This window comes from Daphnia magna, linkage group LG7, assembly GCF_020631705.1.
Source record: "Daphnia magna isolate NIES linkage group LG7, ASM2063170v1.1, whole genome shotgun sequence".
Classification (NCBI taxonomy): domain Eukaryota; kingdom Metazoa; phylum Arthropoda; class Branchiopoda; order Diplostraca; family Daphniidae; genus Daphnia; species Daphnia magna.
Window position 1 is genome coordinate 7241980 of NC_059188.1, and position 20051 is coordinate 7262030.

The 20051-nt window shown below is 36.7% G+C and overlaps 1 protein-coding gene, 25 non-coding genes and 1 pseudogene across 26 annotated transcripts; all 27 read right to left on the bottom strand.

The window, feature by feature from the left end:
* Positions 1-195: 195 nt before the first annotated feature.
* Trnat-agu lies at positions 196-268 on the bottom strand. Its single transcript has one exon. It is a non-coding gene; the product is annotated as a tRNA-Thr (tRNA).
* Positions 269-508: 240 nt separating this feature from the next.
* Positions 509-581, bottom strand: Trnat-agu. The gene has a single exon. It is a non-coding gene; the product is annotated as a tRNA-Thr (tRNA).
* Positions 582-822: 241 nt separating this feature from the next.
* On the bottom strand, positions 823-895 carry Trnat-agu. Its single transcript has one exon. It is a non-coding gene; the product is annotated as a tRNA-Thr (tRNA).
* Positions 896-1136: 241 nt separating this feature from the next.
* On the bottom strand, positions 1137-1209 carry Trnat-agu. Its single transcript has one exon. It is a non-coding gene; the product is annotated as a tRNA-Thr (tRNA).
* A 240-nt stretch (positions 1210-1449) lies between these two features.
* Positions 1450-1522, bottom strand: Trnat-agu. The gene has a single exon. It is a non-coding gene; the product is annotated as a tRNA-Thr (tRNA).
* A 240-nt stretch (positions 1523-1762) lies between these two features.
* On the bottom strand, positions 1763-1835 carry Trnat-agu. The gene has a single exon. It is a non-coding gene; the product is annotated as a tRNA-Thr (tRNA).
* A 552-nt stretch (positions 1836-2387) lies between these two features.
* Trnat-agu lies at positions 2388-2460 on the bottom strand. Its single transcript has one exon. It is a non-coding gene; the product is annotated as a tRNA-Thr (tRNA).
* Positions 2461-2700: 240 nt separating this feature from the next.
* On the bottom strand, positions 2701-2773 carry Trnat-agu. Its single transcript has one exon. It is a non-coding gene; the product is annotated as a tRNA-Thr (tRNA).
* A 241-nt stretch (positions 2774-3014) lies between these two features.
* Trnat-agu lies at positions 3015-3087 on the bottom strand. Its single transcript has one exon. It is a non-coding gene; the product is annotated as a tRNA-Thr (tRNA).
* A 240-nt stretch (positions 3088-3327) lies between these two features.
* On the bottom strand, positions 3328-3400 carry Trnat-agu. Its single transcript has one exon. It is a non-coding gene; the product is annotated as a tRNA-Thr (tRNA).
* Positions 3401-3640: 240 nt separating this feature from the next.
* On the bottom strand, positions 3641-3713 carry Trnat-agu. The gene has a single exon. It is a non-coding gene; the product is annotated as a tRNA-Thr (tRNA).
* A 558-nt stretch (positions 3714-4271) lies between these two features.
* Positions 4272-4344, bottom strand: Trnat-agu. Its single transcript has one exon. It is a non-coding gene; the product is annotated as a tRNA-Thr (tRNA).
* A 1182-nt stretch (positions 4345-5526) lies between these two features.
* Trnat-agu lies at positions 5527-5599 on the bottom strand. Its single transcript has one exon. It is a non-coding gene; the product is annotated as a tRNA-Thr (tRNA).
* A 243-nt stretch (positions 5600-5842) lies between these two features.
* On the bottom strand, positions 5843-5915 carry Trnat-agu. Its single transcript has one exon. It is a non-coding gene; the product is annotated as a tRNA-Thr (tRNA).
* Positions 5916-6156: 241 nt separating this feature from the next.
* Trnat-agu lies at positions 6157-6229 on the bottom strand. The gene has a single exon. It is a non-coding gene; the product is annotated as a tRNA-Thr (tRNA).
* A 243-nt stretch (positions 6230-6472) lies between these two features.
* Trnat-agu lies at positions 6473-6545 on the bottom strand. Its single transcript has one exon. It is a non-coding gene; the product is annotated as a tRNA-Thr (tRNA).
* Positions 6546-7092: 547 nt separating this feature from the next.
* On the bottom strand, positions 7093-7165 carry Trnat-agu. Its single transcript has one exon. It is a non-coding gene; the product is annotated as a tRNA-Thr (tRNA).
* Positions 7166-7406: 241 nt separating this feature from the next.
* On the bottom strand, positions 7407-7479 carry Trnat-agu. Its single transcript has one exon. It is a non-coding gene; the product is annotated as a tRNA-Thr (tRNA).
* A 241-nt stretch (positions 7480-7720) lies between these two features.
* Positions 7721-7793, bottom strand: Trnat-agu. The gene has a single exon. It is a non-coding gene; the product is annotated as a tRNA-Thr (tRNA).
* A 239-nt stretch (positions 7794-8032) lies between these two features.
* On the bottom strand, positions 8033-8105 carry Trnat-agu. Its single transcript has one exon. It is a non-coding gene; the product is annotated as a tRNA-Thr (tRNA).
* Positions 8106-8659: 554 nt separating this feature from the next.
* Positions 8660-8732, bottom strand: Trnat-agu. Its single transcript has one exon. It is a non-coding gene; the product is annotated as a tRNA-Thr (tRNA).
* Positions 8733-8973: 241 nt separating this feature from the next.
* On the bottom strand, positions 8974-9046 carry Trnat-agu. The gene has a single exon. It is a non-coding gene; the product is annotated as a tRNA-Thr (tRNA).
* A 555-nt stretch (positions 9047-9601) lies between these two features.
* Trnat-agu lies at positions 9602-9674 on the bottom strand. Its single transcript has one exon. It is a non-coding gene; the product is annotated as a tRNA-Thr (tRNA).
* Positions 9675-9916: 242 nt separating this feature from the next.
* On the bottom strand, positions 9917-9989 carry Trnat-agu. Its single transcript has one exon. It is a non-coding gene; the product is annotated as a tRNA-Thr (tRNA).
* Positions 9990-10545: 556 nt separating this feature from the next.
* Trnat-agu lies at positions 10546-10618 on the bottom strand. Its single transcript has one exon. It is a non-coding gene; the product is annotated as a tRNA-Thr (tRNA).
* A 1451-nt stretch (positions 10619-12069) lies between these two features.
* On the bottom strand, positions 12070-17168 carry LOC123474515. Its single transcript, XM_045176725.1, has 6 exons — positions 17037-17168; positions 16844-16930; positions 14208-14331; positions 13737-13865; positions 13522-13580; positions 12070-12840 (listed from the first exon to the last, which is right to left on the bottom strand). The coding sequence occupies exons 1-6, from the start codon at positions 17166-17168 to the stop codon at positions 12070-12072; spliced, it is 1302 nt and encodes a 433-aa protein (XP_045032660.1).
* Positions 17169-18303: 1135 nt separating this feature from the next.
* Positions 18304-19280, bottom strand: LOC123474516 (annotated as a pseudogene).
* Positions 19281-20051: the final 771 nt, after the last annotated feature.

The window sequence follows — 20051 nt, forward strand, 5'->3', positions numbered from 1 at the left end:
ATGAAAACAGATCATGAAAGCCAACAGTCTTTACAATCTCAAAGTATCATAAACATGTGATAATACCATAATTTTGTAACACAGTTATTGTCATTAGACTAGAAATCGTATACCAATTTATACAAACTTTAGAGACGATATCTGTATCTTCTCTAAAAATTCACACAGAAATTAATATTCACATGATTTTCTAATAGGTCCCAACGAGACTCGAACTCGTGATCTCCTGCTTACTAGGCAGGCGCTTTGCCATCTAAGCCATGCGACCATTGATGTAATTAAGCTGTTGACAATTAAAAATCTTTGAATGTGATGAAAACAGATCATGAAAGCCAACAGTCTTTACAATCTCAAAGTATCATAAACATGTGATAATACCATAATTTTGTAAAACAGTTATTGTCATTAGACTAGAAATCGTATACCACTTTATATTAACTTTAGAGACGATATCTGTATCTTCCCTAAAAATTCACACAGAAATTAATATTCACATGAATTTTCTAATAGGTCCCAACGAGACTCGAACTCGTGATCTCCTGCTTACTAGGCAGGCGCTTTGCCATCTAAGCCATGCGACCATTGCTGTAATTAAGCTGTTGACAATTAACAATCTTTGAATGTGTTGAAAACAGATCATGAAAACCAACAGTCTTTACAATCTCAAAGTATCATAAACATGTGATAATATCATAATTTTGTAACAAAATTATTGTCATTAGACTAGATATCGTATATCAATTTATACAAACTTTTAGAGACGATATCTATTTCTTCCCTAAAAATTCACACAGAAATTAATATTCACTAGCATTTTCTAATAGGTCCCAACGAGACTCGAACTCGTGATCTCCTGCTTACTAGGCAGGCGCTTTGCCATCTAAGCCATGCGACCATTGATGTATATAAGTGGTTGACAATTAAAAATCTTTGAATGTGATGAAAACAGATCATGAAAACCAACAGTCTTTACAATCTCAAAGTATCATAAACATGTGATAATATCATAATTTTGTAACAAAATTATTGTCATTAGACTAGATATCGTATATCAATTTATACAAACTTTTAGAGACGATATCTATTTCTTCCCTAAAAATTCACACAGAAATTAATATTCACTAGCATTTTCTAATAGGTCCCAACGAGACTCGAACTCGTGATCTCCTGCTTACTAGGCAGGCGCTTTGCCATCTAAGCCATGCGACCATTGATGTAATTAAGCTGTTGACAATTAAAAATCTTTGAATGTGATGAAAACAGATCATGAAAGCCAACAGTCTTTACAATCTCAAAGTATCATAAACATGTGATAATACCATAATTTTGTAACACAGTTATTGTCATTAGACTAGAAATCGTATATCAATTTATACAAACTTTAGAGACGATATCTGTATCTTCCCTAAAAATTCACACAGAAATTAATATTCACATGAATTTTCTAATAGGTCCCAACGAGACTCGAACTCGTGATCTCCTGCTTACTAGGCAGGCGCTTTGCCATCTAAGCCATGCGACCATTGATGTAATTAAGCTGTTGACAATTAAAAATCTTTGAATGTGATGAAAACAGATCATGAAAGCCAACAGTCTTTACAATCTCAAAGTATCATAAACATGTGATAATACCATAATTTTGTAACACAGTTATTGTCATTAGACTAGAAATCGTATATCAATTTATACAAACTTTAGAGACGATATCTGTATCTTCCCTAAAAATTCACACAGAAATTAATATTCACAAGAATTTTCTATTAGGTCCCAACGAGACTCGAACTCGTGATCTCCTGCTTACTAGGCAGGCGCTTTGCCATCTAAGCCATGCGACCATTGATGTAATTAAGCTGTTGACAATTAAAAATCTTTGAATGTGATGAAAACAGATCATGAAAGCCAACAGTCTTTACAATCTCAAAGTATCATAAACATGTGATAATACCATAATTTTGTAACACAGTTATTGTCATTAGACTAGAAATCGTATACCAATTTATACAAACTTTAGAGACGATATCTGTATCTTCTCTAAAAATTCACACAGAAATTAATATTCACAGGATTTTCTAATAGGTCCTAACGAGACTCGAACTCGCGATCTCCTGCTTACTAGGCAGGCGCTTTGCCATCTAAGCCATGCGACCATTGATGTAATTAAGCTGTTGACAATTAAAAATCTTTGAATGTGATGAAAACAGATCATGAAAGCCAACAGTCTTTACAATCTCAAAGTATCATAAACATGTGATAATACCATAATTTTGTAAAACAGTTATTGTCATTAGACTAGAAATCGTATACCAATTTATATTAACTTTAGAGACGATATCTGTATCTTCCCTAAAAATTCACACAGAAATTAATATTCACATGAATTTTCTAATAGGTCCCAACGAGACTCGAACTCGTGATCTCCTGCTTACTAGGCAGGCGCTTTGCCATCTAAGCCATGCGACCATTGCTGTAATTAAGCTGTTGACAATTAACAATCTTTGAATGTGTTGAAAACAGATCATGAAAACCAACAGTCTTTACAATCTCAAAGTATCATAAACATGTGATAATATCATAATTTTGTAACAAAATTATTGTCATTAGACTAGATATCGTATATCAATTTATACAAACTTTTAGAGACGATATCTATTTCTTCCCTAAAAATTCACACAGAAATTATATTCACTAGCATTTTCTAATAGGTCCCAACGAGACTCGAACTCGTGATCTCCTGCTTACTAGGCAGGCGCTTTGCCATCTAAGCCATGCGACCATTGATGTATATAAGTGGTTGACAATTAAAAATCTTTGAATGTGATGAAAACAGATCATGAAAACCAACAGTCTTTACAATCTCAAAGTATCATAAACATGTGATAATATCATAATTTTGTAACAAAATTATTGTCATTAGACTAGATATCGTATATCAATTTATACAAACTTTTAGAGACGATATCTATTTCTTCCCTAAAAATTCACACAGAAATTAATATTCACTAGCATTTTCTAATAGGTCCCAACGAGACTCGAACTCGTGATCTCCTGCTTACTAGGCAGGCGCTTTGCCATCTAAGCCATGCGACCATTGATGTAATTAAGCTGTTGACAATTAAAAATCTTTGAATGTGATGAAAACAGATCATGAAAGCCAACAGTCTTTACAATCTCAAAGTATCATAAACATGTGATAATACCATAATTTTGTAACACAGTTATTGTCATTAGACTAGAAATCGTATATCAATTTATACAAACTTTAGAGACGATATCTGTATCTTCCCTAAAAATTCACACAGAAATTAATATTCACATGAATTTTCTAATAGGTCCCAACGAGACTCGAACTCGTGATCTCCTGCTTACTAGGCAGGCGCTTTGCCATCTAAGCCATGCGACCATTGATGTAATTAAGCTGTTGACAATTAAAAATCTTTGAATGTGATGAAAACAGATCATGAAAGCCAACAGTCTTTACAATCTCAAAGTATCATAAACATGTGATAATACCATAATTTTGTAACACAGTTATTGTCATTAGACTAGAAATCGTATATCAATTTATACAAACTTTAGAGACGATATCTGTATCTTCCCTAAAAATTCACACAGAAATTAATATTCACAAGAATTTTCTATTAGGTCCCAACGAGACTCGAACTCGTGATCTCCTGCTTACTAGGCAGGCGCTTTGCCATCTAAGCCATGCGACCATTGATGTAATTAAGCTGTTGACAATTAAAAATCTTTGAATGTGATGAAAACAGATCATGAAAGCCAACAGTCTTTACAATCTCAAAGTATCATAAACATGTGATAATACCATAATTTTGTAACACAGTTATTGTCATTAGACTAGAAATCGTATACCAATTTATACAAACTTTAGAGACGATATCTGTATCTTCTCTAAAAAATTCACACAGAAATTAATATTCACATGATTTTCTAATAGGTCCCAACGAGACTCGAACTCGCGATCTCCTGCTTACTAGGCAGGCGCTTTGCCATCTAAGCCATGCGACCATTGATGTAATTAAGCTGTTGACAATTAAAAATCTTTGAATGTGATGAAAACAGATCATGAAAGCCAACAGTCTTTACAATCTCAAAGTATCATAAACATGTGATAATACCATAATTTTGTAAAAAAAAACAGTTATTGTCATTAGACTAGAAATCGTATACCAATTTATATTAACTTTAGAGACGATATCTGTATTCTTCCTAAAAATTCACACAGAAATTAATATTCACATGAATTTTCTAATAGGTCCCAACGAGACTCGAACTCGTGATCTCCTGCTTACTAGGCAGGCGCTTTGCCATCTAAGCCATGCGACCATTGCTGTAATTAAGCTGTTGACAATTAACAATCTTTGAATGTGTTGAAAACAGATCATGAAAACCAACAGTCTTTACAATCTCAAAGTATCATAAACATGTGATAATATCATAATTTTGTAACAAAATTATTGTCATTAGACTAGATATCGTATATCAATTTATACAAACTTTTAGAGACGATATCTATTTCTTCCCTAAAAATTCACACAGAAATTAATATTCACTAGAATTTTCTAATAGGTCCCAACGAGACTCGAACTGGTGATCTCCTGCTTGCTAGACAGGCGCTTTGCCATCTAAGCCATGCGACCATTGATGTATATAAGTGGTTGACAATTAAAAATCTTTGAATGTGATGAAAACAGATCATGAAAACCAACAGTCTTTACAATCTCAAAGTATCATAAACATGTGATAATATCATAATTTTGTAACAAGTTATTGTCATTAGACTAGATATCGTATATCAATTTATACAAACTTTTAGAGACGATATCTATTTCTTCCCTAAAAATTCACACAGAAATTAATATTCACAAGAATTTTCTATTAGGTCCCAACGAGACTCGAACTCGTGATCTCCTGTTTACTAGGCAGGCGCTTTGCCATCTAAGCCATGCGACCATTGCTGTAATTAAGCTGTTGACAATTAACAATCTTTGAATGTGTTGAAAACAGATCATGAAAACCAACAGTCTTTACAATCTCAAAGTATCATAAACATGTGATAATATCATAATTTTGTAACAAAATTATTGTCATTAGACTAGATATCGTATATCAATTTATACAAACTTTTAGAGACGATATCTATTTCTTCCCTAAAAATTCACACAGAAATTAATATTCACTAGAATTTTCTAATAGGTCCCAACGAGACTCGAACTCGTGATCTCCTGCTAACTAGGCAGGCGCTTTGCCATCTAAGCCATGCGACCATTGATGTATATAAGTGGTTGACAATTAAAAATCTTTGAATGTGATGAAAACAGATCATGAAAACCAACAGTCTTTACAATCTCAAAGTATCATAAACATGTGATAATATCATAATTTTGTAACAAAATTATTGTCATTAGACTAGATATCGTATATCAATTTATACAAACTTTTAGAGACGATATCTATTTCTTCCCTAAAAATTCACACAGAAATTAATATTCACTAGAATTTTCTAATAGGTCCCAACGAGACTCGAACTCGTGATCTCCTGCTTACTAGGCAGGCGCTTTGCCATCTAAGCCATGCGACCATTGATGTAATTAAGCTGTTGACAATTAAAAATCTTTCAATGTGATGAAAACAGATCATGAAAGCCAACAGTCTTTACAATCTCAAAGTATCATAAACATGTGATAATACCATAATTTTGTAACACAGTTATTGTCATTAGACTAGAAATCGTATACCAATTTATACAAACTTTTAGAGACGATATCTGTATTTCTTCCCTAAAAATTCACACAGAAATTAATATTCACATGAATTTTCTAATAGGTCCCAACGAGACTCGAACTCGTGATCTCCTGCTTACTAGGCAGGCGCTTTGCCATCTAAGCCATGCGACCATTGATGTAATTAAGCTGTTGACAATTAAAAATCTTTGAATGTGATGAAAACAGATCATGAAAGCCAACAGTCTTTACAATCTCAAAGTATCATAAACATGTGATAATACCATAATTTTGTAACAAAGTTATTGTCATTAGACTAGATATCGTATATCAATTTATACAAACTTTTAGAGACGATATCTGTATCTTCCCTAAAAATTCACACAGAAATTAATATTCACAAGAATTTTCTAATAGGTCCCAACGAGACTCGAACTCGTGATCTCCTGCTTACTAGGCAGGCGCTTTGCCATCTAAGCCATGCGACCATTGATGTAATTAAGCTGTTGACAATTAAAAATCTTTGAATGTGATGAAAACAGATCATGAAAGCCAACAGTCTTTACAATCTCAAAGTATCATAAACATGTGATAATACCATAATTTTGTAACAAAGTTATTGTCATTAGACTAGAAATCGTATACCAATTTATACAAACTTTTAGAGACGATATCTGTATTCCTTCCCTAAAAATTCACACAGAAATTAATATTCACAAGAATTTTCTAATAGGTCCCAACGAGACTCGAACTCGTGATCTCCTGCTTACTAGGCAGGCGCTTTGCCATCTAAGCCATGCGACCATTGATGTAATTAAGCTGTTGACAATTAAAAATCTTTGAATGTGATGAAAACAGATCATGAAAGCCAACAGTCTTTACAATCTCAAAGTATCATAAACATGTGATAATACCATAATTTTGTAAAAAAAACAGTTATTGTCATTAGACTAGAAATCGTATATCAATTTATACAAACTTTTAAAGAGACGATATCTTATCTTCCCTAAAAATTCACAGAAATTAATATTCGATTTTTAATAGGTCCCAACGAGACTCGAACTCGTGATCTCTGCTTACTAGGCAGGCGCTTTGCCATCTAAGCCATGCGACCATTGATGTAATTAAGCTGTTGACAATTAAAAATCTTTGAATGTGATGAAAAAGTCATGAAAACCAACAGTCTTTAAAATCTCAAAGTATCATAAACATGTGATAATATCATAATTTTGTAACAAGTTATTGTCATTAGACTAGATATCGTATATCAATTTATACAAACTTTAGAGACGATATCTATTTCTTCCCTAAAAATTCACACAGAAATTAATATTCACTAGCATTTTCTAATAGGTCCCAACGAGACTCGAACTCGTGATCTCCTGCTTACTAGGCAGGCGCTTTGCCATCTAAGCCATGCGACCATTGATGTATATAAGTGGTTGACAATTAAAAATCTTTGAATGTGATGAAAACAGATCATGAAAACCAACAGTCTTTACAATCTCAAAGTATCATAAACATGTGATAATATCATAATTTTGTAACAAAATTATTGTCATTAGACTAGATATCGTATATCAATTTATACAAACTTTTAGAGACGATATCTATTTCTTCCCTAAAAATTCACACAGAAATTAATATTCACTAGCATTTTCTAATAGGTCCCAACGAGACTCGAACTCGTGATCTCCTGCTTACTAGGCAGGCGCTTTGCCATCTAAGCCATGCGACCATTGCTGTAATTAAGCTGTTGACAATTTACAATCTTTGAATGTGTTGAAAACAGATCATGAAAACCAACAGTCTTTACAATCTCAAAGTATCATAAACATGTGATAATATCATAATTTTGTAACAAAATTATTGTCATTAGACTAGATATCGTATCTCAATTTATACAAACTATTAGAGACGATATCAATTTCTTCCCTAAAGTTTCACACAGAAATTTATTTACACAAGAATTTACTAAAAGGTCCCAACGAGACTCGAACTCGTGATCTCCTGCTTACTAGGCAGGCGCTTTGCCATCTAAGCCATGCGACCATTGATGTAATTAAGCTGTTGACAATTAAAAATCTTTGAGTGTGATGAAAACAGATCATGAAAACCAACAGTCTTTTCAATCTCAAAGTATCATAAACATGTGATAATATCATAATTTTGTAACACAGTTATTGTCATTAGACTAGATGTCGTATATCAATTTATACAAACTTTAGAGACGATATCTGTATCTTCCCTAAAAATTCACACAGAAATTAATATTCACATGATTTTCTAATAGGTCCCAACGAGACTCGAACTCGTGATCTCCTGCTTACTAGGCAGGCGCTTTGCCATCTAAGCCATGCGACCATTGATGTAAATAAGCTGTTGACAATTAAAAATCTTTGAATGTGATGAAAACAGATCATGAAAACCAACAGTCTTTACAATCTCAAAGTATCATAAACATGTGATAATATCATAATTTTTTAACAAAATTATTGTCATTAGACTAGATATCGTATATCAATTTATACAAACTTTTAGAGACGATATCTGTATCTTCCCTAAAAATTCACATAGAAATTAATATTCACAAGAATTTTCTAATAGGTCCCAACGAGACTCAAACTCGTGATCTCCTGCTTACTAGGCAGGCGCTTTGCCATCTAAGCCATGCGACCATTACTGTAATTAAGCTGTTGACAATTAACAATCTTTGAATGTGTTGAAAACAGATCATGAAAACCAACAGTCTTTTCAATCTCAAAGTATCATAAACATGTGATAATATCATAATTTTGTAACAAAATTATTGTCATTAGACTAGATATCGTATATCAATTTATACAAACTATTAGAGACGATCTCTATTTTTCCCTAAAGTTTCACACAGAAATTTATTTACACAAGAATTTTCTAATAGGTCCCAACGAGACTCGAACTCGTGATCTCCTGCTTACTAGGCAGGCGCTTTGCCATCTAAGCCATGCGACCATTGATGTAATTAAGCTGTTGACAATTAAACAATCTTTGAATGTGATGAAAACAGATCATGAAAACCAACAGTCTTTACAATCTCAAAGTATCATAAACATGTGATAATATCATAAATTTGTAACACAGTTATTGTCATTAGACTAGATGTCGTATATCAATTTATACAAACTTTAGAGACGATATCTGTATCTTCCCTAAAAATTCACACAGAAATTAATATTCACATGAATTTTCTAATAGGTCCCAACGAGACTCGAACTCGTGATCTCCTGCTTACTAGGCAGGCGCTTTGCCATCTAAGCCATGCGACCATTGATGTAATTAAGCTGTTGACAATTAAAAATCTTTGAATGAGATGAAAACAGATCATGAAAACCAACAGTCTTTACAATCTCAAAGTATCATAAACATGTGATAATATCATAATTTTGTAACAAAATTATTGTCATTAGACTAGATATCGTATATCAATTTATACAAACTTTTAGAGACGATATCTATTTCTTCCCTAAAAATTCACACAGAAATTAATATTCACAAGAATTTTCTAATAGGTCCCAACGAGACTCAAACTCGTGATCTCCTGCTTACTAGGCAGGCGCTTTGCCATCTAAGCCATGCGACCATTACTGTAATTAAGCTGTTGACAATTAACAATCTTTGAATGTGTTGAAAACAGATCATGAAAACCAACAGTCTTTTCAATCTCAAAGTATCATAAACATGTGATAATATCATAATTTTGTAACAAAATTATTGTCATTAGACTAGATATCGTATATCAATTTATACAAACTTTTAGAGACGATCTCTATTTCTTCCCTAAAAATTCACACAGAAATTAATATTCACAAGAATTTACTAAGAGGTCCCAACGAGACTCGAACTCGTGATCTCCTGCTTACTAGGCAGGCGCTTTGCCATCTAAGCCATGCGACCATTGATGTAATTAAGCTGTTGACAATTAAAAATCTTTGAGTGTGATGAAAACAGATCATGAAAACCAACAGTCTTTACAATCTCAAAGTATCATAAACATGTGATAATATCATAAATTTGTAACACAGTTATTGTCATTAGACTAGATGTCGTATATCAATTTATACAAACTTTTAGAGACGATATCTGTATCTTCCCTAAAAATTCACACAGAAATTAATATTCACTATGAATTTTCTAATAGGTCCCAACGAGACTCGAACTCGTGATCTCCTGCTTACTAGGCAGGCGCTTTGCCATCTAAGCCATGCGACCATTGATGTAATTAAGCTGTTGACAATTAAAAATCTTTGAATGTGATGAAAACAGATCATGAAAACCAACAGTCTTTACAATCTCAAAGTATCATAAACATGTGATAATATCATAATTTTGTAACACAAATTATTGTCATTAGACTAGATAATCGTATATCAATTTATACAAACTTTTAGAGACGATATCTATATCTTCACTAAAGATTCACACAGAAATTAATAATCACAAGAATTTTCTAATAGGTCCCAACGACACTCGAACTCGTGATCTCCTGCTTACTAGGCAGGCGCTTTGCCATCTAAGCCATGCGACCATTAATGTAATTAAGCTGTTGACAATTAAAAATCTTTGAATGTGATGAAAACAGATCATGAAAACCAACAGTCTTTACAATCTCAAAGTATCATAAACATGTGATAATACCATAATTTTGTAACACAGTTATTGTCATTAGACTAGAAATCGTATATCAATTTATACAAACTTTAGAGAAGATATCTGTATCTTCCCTAAAAATTCACACAGAAATTAATATTCACATGAATTTTCTAATAGGTCCCAACGAGACTCGAACTCGTGATCTCCTGCTTACTAGGCAGGCGCTTTGCCATCTAAGCCATGCGACCATTGATGTAATTAAGCTGTTGACAATTAAAAATCTTTGAATGTGATGAAAACAGATCATGAAAACCAACAGTCTTTACAATCTCAAAGTATCATAAACATGTGATAATATCATAATTTTGTAACAAAATTATTGTCATTAGACTAGATATCGTATATCAATTTATACAAACTTTTAGAGACGATATCTTTTTCTTCCCTAAAGATTCACACAGAATTTAATAATCACAAGAATTTTCTAATAGGTCCCAACGACACTCGAACTCGTGATCTCCTGCTTACTAGGCAGCCGCTTTGCCATCTAAGCCATGAGACCATTAATGTAATTAAGCTGTTGACAATTAAAAATATTTGAATGTTATGAAAACAGATCATGAAAACCAACAGTCTTTACAATCTCAAAGTATAATAAACATGTGATAATATCATAATTTTGTAACAAAATTATTGTCATTAGACTAGATATCTTTTATGAATTTATACAAACTTTTAGAGACGATATCTATTTCTTCCCTAAAGATTCACACAGAATTTAATATTCACAAGTACTTTCTAATAGGTCCCAACGAGACTCGAACTCGTGATCTCCTGCTTACTAAGCAGGCGCTTTACAATCTAAGCCATGCGACCATTGATGTAATTAAGCTGTTGACAATTAAAAATCTTTGAATGTGATGAAAACAGATCATGAAAACCAACAGTCTTTACAATCTCAAAGTATCATAAACATGTGATAATATCATAATTTTGTAACAAAATTATTGTCATTAGACTAGATATCGTATATCAATTTATACAAACTTTAAGAGACGATATCTATTTAAACCATAAAGATTAACACAGAAATTTAATTACACAAGAATTTACTAATATGTCCCAACGAGACTCGAACTCGTGATCTCCTGCTTACTAGGCAGGCGCTTTGACATCTAAGCCATGCGACCATTGATTTAATTAAGCTGTTAACAATTAAAAATCTTTGAATGTGATGAAAACAGATCACGAAAACCAACAGTCTTTACAATCTCAAAGTATCATAAACATGTGATAATACTATAATTTTGTAACACAGTTATTGTCATTAGACTAGATGTCGTATATCAATTTATACAAACTTTAGAGACGATATCTGTATCTTCCCTAAAGATTCACACAAAAATTAATATTCACATTAATTTTCTAATAGGTCCCAACGAGACTCGAACTCGTGATCTCCTGCTTTTTTTTTATATTTAAACGATTTATTGTCACAAGTAAGATTTAAATTGTTTTACAGATACGTTGGGGCATTTGTGGCATTTGTGACATAATTTGCATGTTGTGGCAAAGGAGGAAAATTACAGCGAACTAATTACATTTCGGGGCAGAATTGAAGGAGGACAAATGATTTTGGTGGAGATGAAGATTAACAATATGACATCTGGAGGGATGGGGGGGTTCCAAGAGATAATAATTATGATGGGAGAAACTTGTTGTATGAAGGAAAGAAGGTATCTGTGGAGAAAGTTTTGTTGGAATATTTAGGGTTTAGAAGGTGACGTCTGTGGAGAGTTTTTGAATGAAGGAGGCGTGACCAGAGAGACTGAATTTCGTTTATGGCTGGGATGAAGTTTTGGCTGCGGCCAGTCCAGACGGTGATTATGTAGGATTGGATGAGGGTCAGTATTTTCTTTTTATTGGGCCCATTTCCAACGTCTCCATTGATTGCTGATTTCAATGGTTTTAGACATCCGAGTTTTGTCAATTGAATACGGAGCCATAAACTGATGTCCACTTTCTCTTTACAAAGTAACATTAGATGGTCGTCAGTTTCTTGGCCAGCATTGCATAGAGGGCATTGGTCGTTGTTTGAAAGATTGAGACTATTGAGACGCATTTTGGTGGGAAGCTGGTTATGGTTAAAATCCCAGACCAGTTCGGCGTTTTTCCCTTTGATTTTGGCCACCCAACGCCAGATGGAAGCCCAGTCAAGGTCCGGTTTCGCAATCTCTGTTCTCCCTGGTTTCCCTATGTTAGCGATCAGGTGATTGTAGGTGGCGCGGTGATTCGATACAGTTGACGATGTGAAGATGCCAGCTTTAAGTAGATCGGTGATGTTTGAAAGTGAGGTAGTGAAGTATGGATGCGATGAATGGGTTGCATTAAACCTAGGCTGGGTGATTTGTGGAAGGAGGTTCTTGAGATGTGGCCCCAACCAATAAACAGTTGCAGTTCTCTCAATAGCCTCGGGGTGGATTAAAGATTTGAAAATTTGCCGAGTGAAAAGGGACAGGAAGAATGGAAAAAGTAAAGTGACACCAAGCCCACCTTGAAGCCGGGGGCGGATCAAAACATTTAGGGGTGGGTGCTCTCTTCGTTGTGCCCAAAGGAATTTGTTGCATTTTTGTTGGAGGAGAAGGGCTTGGGTTTTGTTGCAGGGAAATAAGTGGGCTATATGAACAAGTTGTGACAAAACATGTTGTTTAATGAAAAGGATGTGACCATAAAAAGTGAAATGACGGTGTGTGTTTTTGATGAGAATATTTTGGATGATGTTGAGCTGTCTTTGCCAATTGTCTTTAACTGTTTTTTTTGTTTCGGAAGAAAAAGTAATTCCGAGAACTTTTAATTCATCTACTTGAGTTATCCAATCATATGGCCATTTACTTTTAGAATATGATTGTTTTAAATTGCCTCTATGGGGAATCGAACTCTTAACCTCAGGAACCCCAGCCGACGCCGCTGCCCACTGTGTCACTACAGGTCGTTGAGTTTTATGTAGGGTCCAGATGCCTAGACCAAGTAATTTTGTCTTCCCCTTGTTAATACGTGCATTTGTCCAGGCACAAAATTCCAGAATAATCTCGCATGCACGACGTACATCTTTCATTGATGAGGCAAAAACTACAAGATCATCTACATATGCACGAACTTGGATGCGTTTTCCGTAGTGTTCAATTCCGTCAATACCCCTAGACAAGCAAACTAAAAGCGGTTCAATATAGAGGGCAAACAGATGGACTGACAGAGGGCACCCCTGTCGCACGGATTGTGCATTGTCCACAGTACCGACTATGTCATTACCGTTCAATGGGCATAGTTCAGTTATACTGTACAGTGTTTTTAACCAATCAACAAACAGGGGAGGGTAGCCCATGGCTGTCATCACTTCCCACAGTACGTCTCGGTTGACAAGGTCATATGCTTTCTCCAAATCGTACGCGATAATGGCGGCCGGTTTGAGGGAAGATACTTCTTTTGATTTACGGCCTGTATTATCGATGACATCTCGAATTAAACACAAGCTGTCAAAGATATAGCGGCCAGGTACACCACCTTTTTGATGTGAATCTAGAGAGTTTTGAAGAGAATTTCTCAGACGAAAAGCCAATACTGACGCGATTAACTTGTAATCGGTATTTAACAATGAAATTGGCCGATAATCTGTGAGTTTACTCGGTGCTGGGATTTTTGGGACTAATCTAATAGCTGCCCTTCCCTGCGACGGTTGAAGTTTTCTTTTGTCGAGCACACAAATCATCATCTCTAGAAAATGAACACCAATAACATCCCAGAATTTTAAATAAAACTCAAAAGGAATGCCATCTGTACCTGGGGCCTTGTTCTTTTTAGTTGCTCTAAGTGCGTTGTTAATTTCCTCTACTGTAAATGGAGACACTAGTGGATTGTCACTCTCCGGTATCGAACCTAGTACTCCTCGATTGAACGCTTGAGCGTTTAACGACTGAGCTACTACTGATAGACCCGGGTCGTTTTTAGTGGGTTTTGTGCGGTTAAGTGCACCTCTAATCCCTTCTATAAATTTTCCAGCTAAATGGGTATTAGGGGCGGGCTGGTTCTGAAAGATTCCACTGAAATGTTTAATTATTTCTAGGTTAATTTGCTCAGATTGGGTAATTTTACAGTTATCATTAGTTTTGAGTTGGGTGATCAGAGACTTCTGGAAATTACTCGTTGACTTGTTCATATGAAAGGTAGATGTCTCTTCTTCGGCTGTACTTTGAACGCGTGAACGTATTGCAAATCCCCTCAATGTTTCTCGCTCCCAGGCTAGAAACTCACGTTTCAACTCCATGTAGCGCGCATGATTGAGATTTGCATTGTTCACGGTTTCTTTTAGTTGATGTTGGAGTAATTTCCGTTTGACTCTCTGGTCACAGATTCTCTTTTACAATAATTAATTGATAAACGCCTGAGGCCAGGTTTGAAAATGTTCTCCCACCAGTGGTCTACGTTTCCAATACGGGATGTATGTTGGGACATTTCTTCAATAAAGACATGCACCAATTTAATATATTCTTCCTCCTCGAGGATTGATGTGTTAAGTTTCCATAAAACCCTTGACTTGTTTCTCACTACACGAGGAGGGGTGGTACTGTTTATATACCCTACGATTGGTCTGTGATCCCCGAGTGGTAACTCGTGCAAATGGATATCAGAAAATTTAACGTGGTGCTGACAATAAATTCGGTCTAATCTAGCCTGGCTAGTCGCACAAAAGTACGTCCAACAAGGTTCATTTTTCCGAATATCTCTCCAGACATCTGTTAATGAAAGGGCTTTTACTAAATCTCGGAGGGGTTCTAGTAGTGCTAGTCTAATTTTAGGTGGTGTTGTCTTGCTACTTTTCCGGTCATCGATCTCGTCAACGGCATTAAAATCTCCCAATATAATTGCTGGTGCCTTATACTGGGCAACATAAGCCGGAATAGTTTCCCGGAGGAAAGAATCCCTATAAGTTTTATTTTGCTCACCAGATGGGGCGTAAATACACACAAAAGCAAAACCCTTTACTTCCATGGCTATCAACCTCCCCTCCGGTTCAAACAAAATGTTGTTGACGCTCAGGCCGTGTCGTACTAGGATGGCTGTCCCATGTTTTCTAGGGCCGAGGTTTGTGTGCATCTGGTAATGGTTAGTAAATACGGTGTTATAGTGGAAAACTACTTCTTGCAAACATATAATATCAAGTTTTTGATGTAAAAAGAAATTGAGCATTATTTGAAGTTTGTCAGGTGACGATATTCTGTTGATATTATATGTCGCGATGTTAATCATGATTAAAATTTAAAATTGGGTTTTGGGGATTGGGTCTTGTTATCGTTGCCCTTTTTCCTTCTAACGACCTCCATTGCTTTGAGAGTTTTATCTGCTATAGAAGTCGATTGAGTGCTGAGGGGGACGCCCAAAGATTCCTGAGTTTCGCTCACATGACTAGCCTTCTGGCTGTCAAGTGACCGTTGGCCAGGCTGAATACTCCCATCCGAAAAGGAAAAGTCTTCCTCAGGGTTTGAAACCGAACACAGCTCGGTTGCATCCATCTCTTCATCCACATCGTTATCCATCTGATCTATCATGGATGGAATAGATGGTACTCCAGGTGCAATTGTATCGGGTGGCACATCGTCCCCCCGTAAAGGTGGGAAAATAATTGGTGTCAACACCCGGTATCGAAACTGAAACCTCTCGAGTCGGAGACCCGAGTTCAACCAAACGAGCTACATCAGATTCAATTTCCTCAGCTTCCTCGACGGGGGAATGGGAAGAGGCAGTACGACTCCTTTTTTTTGATTGTTTTTGTTGGTCCCGGAATTCCCTCGTCTCTTTCATTTTCTTTTTCCTTACCGAATAAGACACCACAGACGAATCCACACAGCTAGTGTCTTCAGCGTCAGAATCGGTGTCAGAAAGAGACTCAGCTTCATCGGGTTTCGAAATTGGATCCTCCGGAGCTTTATCAAAAACGACAACAGGCGACATCGTTGACCTCTGGCCTAACTCGGGAAATGAATCAAGGTCAACAGTTGGAGCAATTGGCATTTTCCCGCCACCAGTCGGCCCTGTCTCCTGGGGCTTCCTAACAATTTTAACTGTCCCACGATTTGTTAGTACACTACTATAGCTACGTGTTCCCATGGGGCCTTTTAAAATGGTGCTGGGGGTGGTTAAACTACGGGGTTGCTTGGGGCAATTAGCTAAGACATGGGTGGGAGAATCACACATGCGGCATGTGTGCATTTGTCCTGCATAAGACACCATTAGTGGATCCTTGTAGCTTCCAAAGGTGATAAAAGATGGGATGCCCTTGTGGATCTCCATATCCACATTGACAACTCCAGTCTTTATCCCGTTCCACCTTGGAAGCGACCTATCCTGATACGTGTCCCAAAACACCCGAGAAATCACTCCAAACTCGCGCAATCTCTTGTTTAGCAGGCTAAGGTCATCATCGAATTTGAAATGTTGAATTCTAACGCGTACGAGGTTAACTGACCTATCTCTAACTCGAATTCGGACCTCCTTGCCACTAATGACTACAGATTCTTTTGCACTAAATTTATTCAAGAATTCAATATGGTCTTTGACGGTCTTGAACCCAATTCGGAAAACGCAAAAGGCTCGCCCTGGTAGACGAGAAACAGCATCAAAGATGCTGTCAGATTCATTACTATCATGCTCGAAACATTCGTAGAATTCATGCCTGGTCACTTCAGTATTACCAAAAGAGATTTCGGCAGTACGTGGCCAGACGTCTGGGGATTCCGTTCCCATTTTACCCACAACAAAGGGGCAAAGAGGCGGGAAAAATGCAAAAAAAAAAAAAAAAAAAGGCCAATACCAAAATGGCGCCTTAACAAACAAACAAGGGAAACAAACGAATTACAAGATACAATACAACCAGAAGAGAGAGAGAGAAAAAAAAAGAACAAAACAGTTTTTTTTTTACTCACCGCAAGATGTCACTCTTGGGAGATCAGTTAGACACGTCTGTTAACAGCCGAACGCGCTAGCCAATTGCGATATCTGTATCTTCCCTAAAAATTCACACAGAAATTAATATTCACATTAATTTTCTAAGAGGTTCCAACCAGACTCGAACTCGTGATCTCCTGCTTACTAGGCAGGCGCTTTGCCATCTAAGCCATGCGACCATTGATGTAATTAAGCTGTTGACAATTAAAAATCTTTGAATGTGATGCAATTAATCACTGACAGAACAAGTCAAGGACTTGTCCTGCCCTGGTAAAATCTTCGTCACATGACACGAAAATGGTGACGTCATCAACAAAGGCTCTGACAGTGAGTTTTTCATTAAACAATGATATACCCTTGAGAACTCGAGATAAACGCACAAGTAATGGCTCAATGTATAGAACGAAGAGATGGACAGATAGGGGGCATCCCTGGCGAATTGACTGAATATCATAAATCACCCCAGCCACCTCTGATCCGTTGAGGATTGACATTCCTGTTACAGAATACATAGTCTGTAACCAAAGGACGAAAGTGGTGGGGTAACCCATAACATCCAGAATCCTCCAGAGGACTTCCCTGTTAACCAGTTCGTAGGCCTTTTCAAAGTCAACTCTAACAATGGCAGCGCCCATACCCCGAATCGAAAAGTTGGAAGAGTCATGACATCCCCGGTCATGAACGAATTGAATGACATCTCTATAAAGACTTAAGTTATCAAAAATCAATCTACCAGGTACCCCACCTTTTTGATGAGGCCCTATGGTAGATGACAGTGTCTGCCTCAATCGTCTCGCTAAGACAGATGCCATGACTTTGTAGTCACAATTCAAAAGAGAAATTGGCCGAAAATTAGAAATTCCACAAAGTCCTGAAGACTTGGGAATTAGCCTGACCGCCGCTTGGCCCTGCGAAGACGTCAGAGATTCCCTTTCTAGGATATGATTAAACATATCCAAGAAATGGGGGGCGATCACGTCCCAAAATTCTACGTAAAACTCGTAAGGAATGCCATCGGTGCCAGGAGACTTGTTTGACTTCATTGCTATTAGAGCAGCTCTAATCTCAAGAAGCGAAATCGGTGCCGTTAGGTTTGGGGTTGGCTTAAAGCAATCTCTTACTCCCTCAAGGAACTCAGTCTCTGCCAGTGTGTCAGGAGGAGGTTGATTTTTAAAAATTTTAGTAAAATGTGAAACAATCTCTGCTGAAATATCCTCTTTGGTCGATAAGCAAGTGCCATTAGAGGCAATGATTTTATCAATGCGACACTTACGGTAGTTAATTCTGGCTCTATTTACATGAAAAATACTTGCTTCTTCTACCTCTGGGCCCTCGAAGCAGCGGGATCGAATCCCATACCCTTTAAGTGTGCTCTCCTCCCAAGACTTCGAGAATTTCCTCAACTGGTGAAAGGCAACCCAATCAAAGGTGTCTGCTTCGGCCAACTCCTGAATGCAAGACTGATAGAAAAAACTTAGTTTCTCTTATCAGTCTTGCTCTTTGCCTAGAATAATCTACCGAAATGCGCTTGATACCTGGTTTCAGGACACTCTCCCACCAATTTGCTACATTGCTTTCCCTAAGAGGATGATTAGCAGATTCCTGAATGAAATTAGTTACATATTTCTGATAACCTTCTTCTGACAATATCAAAGTATTTAGTTTCCACAACCCGACAGAGGATCTGCTACGATTCGGGAGATCGAGATTGCAAGTAAGTGTTGTTTGAACTGACTGATGGTCACTAATCGATAAAGACTGCAAAGAAATATTTAAAAATTTATCTGCAAAAGATCGACTAGCATAAATCCTATCAAGCCTAGAAGAACCCGAATGGTAATGGAAAGTGTGATCTGGTTCACTATGATTTAGCTTTTTCCAGATGTCTACCAGATCAAGACCAGTAACCATCTCCTTTAAAGCATAGCTAACGACACTACTGGGGATAGGGAGAGACTGGGTATTTGCCCTATCTTGGATGTCGTCAACGCAGTTAAAATCGCCCATCAACACGAAGGGCAGTCGAGTGGTAACTGAGTAGGCAGGAACGGTTTGTCGAAGAAAAGTGTTTCTCTCGTTCTTAGCCTGTTTACCTGACGGGGCATAAATATTAATAAACGTAAAACATTTTACGTCGATAGAGATAAGCCTTCCATCAGGTTCAAGAAGCAATCGAGAATATTCCAGACCATGCTTAATGAGAATGGCTGTTCCGTTTTTGTTGGGACCGACATTTGCTAGCAAGTGATAACAGCTTTCAATAATTGGACAAGAATGAAAGGCTACCTCTTGAAGTCCAACGATATCTAGATTACCGTCCCTGCAGAAATTTAAAAGAATTTGACGTCGCTCGACTGACCTAATACCTCCAATGTTGATAGAAGCGATTTTTAGTCTTGAAGTCATTTGTTAGGTTTTATGAGTTGGGGAATGCCTGAGGAAGGTTTAGAATTCTGGGCCGTCAAAGTAGGTTTGAAGCGTTTGTTTCGTGGTACCGTGGGAATTCTCAGGGGGTCCTTTGTTTTGTCAGGTCCCATGGTCTCAATTTCCCCCATGTCGGGTTCCATCGATTCCCTGATAATTGTCATTGGTTCTTGGTCTTGTGTCTCTGTGTCAGGGGCTGTCATTTGTGATTTCATAATTGGTTTCGAAGGGTTGTCTTCAGAAGGTACAGTCAAGGAA